At 44.2% G+C, this 5000-nt stretch overlaps 1 protein-coding gene across 1 annotated transcript in view; it reads left to right on the forward strand.

Moving 5' to 3' along the window:
- Positions 1 to 5000, forward strand: part of LOC137615531 (uncharacterized) — a 6122-nt gene that overhangs the window by 672 nt on the left and 450 nt on the right. Inside the window, exons 2-3 of the mRNA XM_068345443.1 lie at positions 2006 to 2175; positions 3489 to 3701. Of these exons, the coding sequence (XP_068201544.1) occupies positions 2006 to 2175; positions 3489 to 3701 (383 nt within the window). The remainder of the gene's footprint in view (positions 1 to 2005; positions 2176 to 3488; positions 3702 to 5000) is intronic.

The following is a 5000-nucleotide window of genomic DNA, read 5'->3' on the forward strand; positions in this document are numbered from 1 at the left end:
AGGATATTTTCTGCTATTTTGCAAAATAACCACCTTTATAGCCGTTATTTCACAAATTAAGTACATCATTTTCTTCATACTTATGTTATATAAGGTTAATCTTAGGTACAGCATTGCTTGCAAAACCAAGATGTTAAAAAGGGAACTGTTCTTGAAATGGATTCGTATTAAACAACTTCAACAGAAGTAAATCAACATTTACACTGAGCCAAACACTTGTTCAAGACCTTCGTTGTGCTGAAATCACATCAGTGACATGGAAAAACTATTTCGACGCATATGCGTCTAAAATTTTCATATATACCGAATGTAAAATTCTATTTCAAATAGACTTTTTGTTCTGAATTAAAGAAGAAAAGCAATAACTGAATATATAGCTGTTAAAGGCTATACTAAATGTTTTCTTCTCGTTTCCCCATTTCTACCTCAGGAAATGAAAATGCAATTTTTTCCTTTAATGGTGAAATATCACTTCACTCCTGACACCTGAACTTGACCATAAATTTCTCTCGGTGAAAATATGAAAATAGAGTGAAACCTATTTAGGGTATTTCTCTAGAAAACATGATTTACTTTGCCACTGCAAAGAAAAAAAAAAAAAATAAGTAAATAAAAAGCTAAAATACATTTGTTTTCCGAGTTGAAGGTTCCAGATTCCTGGGAAATTCATCCTGGATGATTTTTATTTCGTCCAGTCACACACTTTTCTAATAAGGTAGCTACAAAAGTGTTTCTTTATCTTTTATCGTGTGTATTCAATTGTTTTATCTGATATGCAAAGTGGAAAATAAAAAAAAAATGTAACATTCTTTTGCATAATATTTTTTTTCGAAAGAAACGCAATTTTTTACCATTATATATTGTAATCTTGCAATATCTATATGGCAAAAAAAAACCAAATACCTATCTTTAGGAACTAGGGAAACTGAGGTAAAAGGTATCAATGATTAAAAAACAGCTCTCGGAAATGTTTTCTAATATATATATATATATATATATATATATATATATATATATATATATATATATATATATATATATATATATATATATATATATATATATATATATACTAAACTAGTAACATAGTTTGAAAAAAAATTACCAACTGAGGGAAGGAACAGAGATATAAATAATCTTCAAAAAAAGATGATATCAAAGAACAGGTTGAATGAAAAACTCATGAGCATTAAATTCATTAAAATGGATCTTTCATGTGTAAACTATGTAAACTTAAAAAAAAAATAATAAGAAAAATAAGATAGCATAGATTGCCTGAGTGTACCATCACGACAGAAAACTCTAACCCAAGACACTGGAAGACCAAGGCACAGAGGATATGGTACTACCAAAGAATAAGGAACAAGGAGTAGAGTATCCTCCTGGAAGAGCTGCTGTACCAACCGTGTGTCACACGATCGTACATAATAACGACATTTCTTTCTTTATGAATGTATTATGCTTTGTATCTTCGCTCTCCTCTCCCACTGACAGGGACCTGAATAAACAGGTCTGATATTCTCACCGTTAGCTGTTACAGAACCGGTTGTCGGTTGAACATGAAATTGCCTGTTATTTTCTTATGTCCTTTTTGCCTGGACTTGATGTATATGTAAACTGATGTTCTGTAATGATGTTACTCAGTTGCTTTCATTCTGACTTCTTAGTCACAGCTTCTCTCGGCCCGTCACATTGGTGACCCCAGAAGTCGGCTCGCTCCTCCCGCCTTCCACCCCCCCTCCCCGTCATTGGTACTATGGCGGACTCCAGGGAAGTTGGCGCCGCCCCATTGAAACTTTCGTCGTTCGCCAGCGGAGAGGCGTTTGCTTGGTTTCAGCGCGCAGAAGTCCAGTTCTGCATCAAGGGCGTGACTCGCTCAACCACCAAAGCAGATTATGTTCTCACGGCGATACACGAGGACATCTTTCCGGAAATATCCAACTGTCTTTGTGAACAAGGAGACACCCCAATAGTGTATGACGCCCTCAAAACATACCTTCTGCAGCAGTATAGCCGTCGCCACCCGCCCGTATAGCAAAGCTTTTTCATCTCTGTCAAAAACAGTTGGGGGACCAAAGGGCTTCGCTCGCTCTCAGGGAAATGACCAGTATCGTTCAACTGCAACCAGCCGCAGACGGCTCTCTTCGTTATGTGAACCTACTTCACGGCCTTTGGGTATCCCGTTTACCTGAACCTGTACGCGCTGCCATACCCGATGTTGATAGTTTATTCATAAAGGACTTGATGACTAAAGCTGACGCCATTTTGGACAGCCACTTCACGACCTTCAAGACCTTCATCAACGCCTCCACTCCTGACGAAGAGGACGCCTATTCAACGTCAACCAAAGCTGACGTGAATGCCGTAGGACATACACGCTTACACCGTGATGTGCCGGAGCAGCGACAAAGCCACCCATCACCCACAACTGGATCGCACCCCAACCAATGACTTCTACAGCCACTTACTGCTGCCTATCGGCCGCAATTTTGCTACTACCACTACAGATTCGGGGCAGCCGCGAAGAAATGTGCCGAGGACTGTCAGTGGGCAAAAAACGTGTAAGTAGGCCATCGCTCTTTGCGGTGGCCTCCCGTGTTTCTAATCTTCTCTTTTTACATGATGCACGAACAGGCATATGATTTTTGGTAGACACGGGTGCTTGTTCTCTTTTCCAAGGGAACTCTTCAGGACACGACGTAGTCTGTCTACGTCAGCCGACGTCCGCCTGGTAGCTGCCAACGGATCTGCGATACCCACCTCGGTTACGAGAACCTCATAATATCGTTTGAAAAACGGTAAATTCAATTGGAAGTGTCTCGTTGCTGACATCACATTGCCAATCCTCGGTGCGGATATCCTCTCTCATTTCCACCTTCTGGTCGATGTTGCCCACCGACGCAGATGCAAACGCAGACTCATACTGGTCAACACCTCTTCAACCCACCCCCTCAAACCTCGCTCTCCACATCAGCGCACCCATGGATGCCTACGCCCACCTCCTCACGTCGTACACGGAAGTTTTTAGTCCTGAACTTTGCCAAACGCCCTAAGCTGCTGCCAAGCATGGTATTTATCACCATATCAAGACGACGCAACCCCCACTCTTCGCAAAATTCGGACGTTTACAGAAATGGGCCTTTGCCAAGAGGCCACCAGCCCATGGTCGTTACTCTTGAACATTGTTCTGAAGAAAGACGGCTCCCTCCGTCCATGCGGGGATTATAGGCGCCTGAATATGCAAACAAAACTAGATCACTAAACCATCCCAAACATCACCAATGTGACCTCCTACCTACACAAAGCGAAGGTTTTCTCCACGCTCGACCTCCTGAAGGTGTATTATCAGGTACATATGAACCAGAAGACATCCCCAAGATCGCCATCACCACTCTGTTTGGTACATACACCTTCAATTACTCCTGGTTTGGCCTTCATACTAGATGGCATCTTAGGGGACGACATACTTGTTTTCTCTTCCTCAAAAGAGGAACACCTCCGTCACCTGCTCATTGATCTCGACCACCTGCAACAAAACGGCATTTTAGTCCGTTATGACAAGTGTACCTATGGCGCCAAGGAAGTATCGTTCTTAGGCAACCGCATCACTCCTGAAGGAGTCCATCCCCTCCCTGAGAAGGTAGCAGCCATCCAAAACTTCCCCATGCCTTCGACCGTCAAAGCTCCTTGGGAATTCTTGGGCATGATCAACTATTATCAACTGTTTCTGCCAGCCATTGCGCCACTCTTGCTCCCCTCTACACCTCCCTCAAGGGCAAGCCAAAAGACCTGAAGTGGGGTCACCTTCAAGAAGTGGCCTTCTGCAATGCAAAAAAGCCCTATCAACCACTGCTGCTCTCACTTTTCCCATGTCACATGCCCCTCTCCTTCTCTCCACCAATGCTAGCAAAGTCGCTATTGGTGCACTACTCGAACAGGTTGTCAACGGCTCGCCCTGCCTATTGGCCTTCTTCAGCAGAAAACTGTCCAAGGCAGAATCGGGTTATTCTACCTTCGATCGCAAATTGCTGGCGGTGCACTTGGCTGTCCGTCACTTTCGCCATTTCTTAGAAGGTACGCCCTTTGTCTTTCGCACAGACCACATGCCTCTGGTGCACGCCTTCACTCGACAGTCTGACGCCTGGACCGCCCGTCAACGCCGACATATATCCGCCGTGGCTGAATACAATTGCACCCTTCAACACGTCCCTTGGAAATGAATCCCGTTGCCGATGCCCTGTCAAGAAACATGTTGGCTGCCATTCAACTGGGATTTTGATTACAACGCTCTGGCTGAAGCCCAATGACAGGATCCAGAGTATCAAGCAAGTAGGACATCCTGCACATCCCTCCGTTGGGAAGACATCCCCCTCGATGACTCTAACACCACCCTCCTCTGTGACGCCAGTACTGGTAGAACGCGACCTTGGATTCCTGCTCCCATGCGCCGACAGGTGTTTGATTTCATTCACGGCCTTTCACATCCCTCGTACTGTTCTACTGCACAGCTGCTGAAGACGAACTTCATTTGGCACAGCATTTCTAAGGGTGCTAACGATTGGGTCCCAACCTGTATTTCTTGCCAAACTTTCAAAGTAAATCGACACACAGATTCAGGATTCGGCACCTTTCCTCAACCTCAGCGCCGTTTCACCCACATTCACGTCGACTTTGTAGGCCCCCTACCCTCATCACAAGGACATTGTTACCTGTTTACCGTCATCGACCGCTCCACTCGTTGGCCTGAAGCCATTCCCATGGAAATTGTAACGTCCGCCTTACGTATATCTGCCTTGCTCACAGGATGGATTGCAAGATTCGGTATCCCTAAGCATATTACTTCTGACAGGAGTACCACTTTCACCTCTCAATTGTGGACATCATTAGCAAATCTCCTAGGCATCACCTTACATCAGACAACTGCCTACAACCCCGCTGCCAATGGAATGGTTGAACGTTTTCATCGCACCCTCAAAGCAGCTTTGATGTCCGGCTGCAAG

The sequence above is a fragment of the Palaemon carinicauda genome, chromosome 2 (genome assembly GCF_036898095.1).
Source record: "Palaemon carinicauda isolate YSFRI2023 chromosome 2, ASM3689809v2, whole genome shotgun sequence".
NCBI classification, from domain to species: domain Eukaryota; kingdom Metazoa; phylum Arthropoda; class Malacostraca; order Decapoda; family Palaemonidae; genus Palaemon; species Palaemon carinicauda.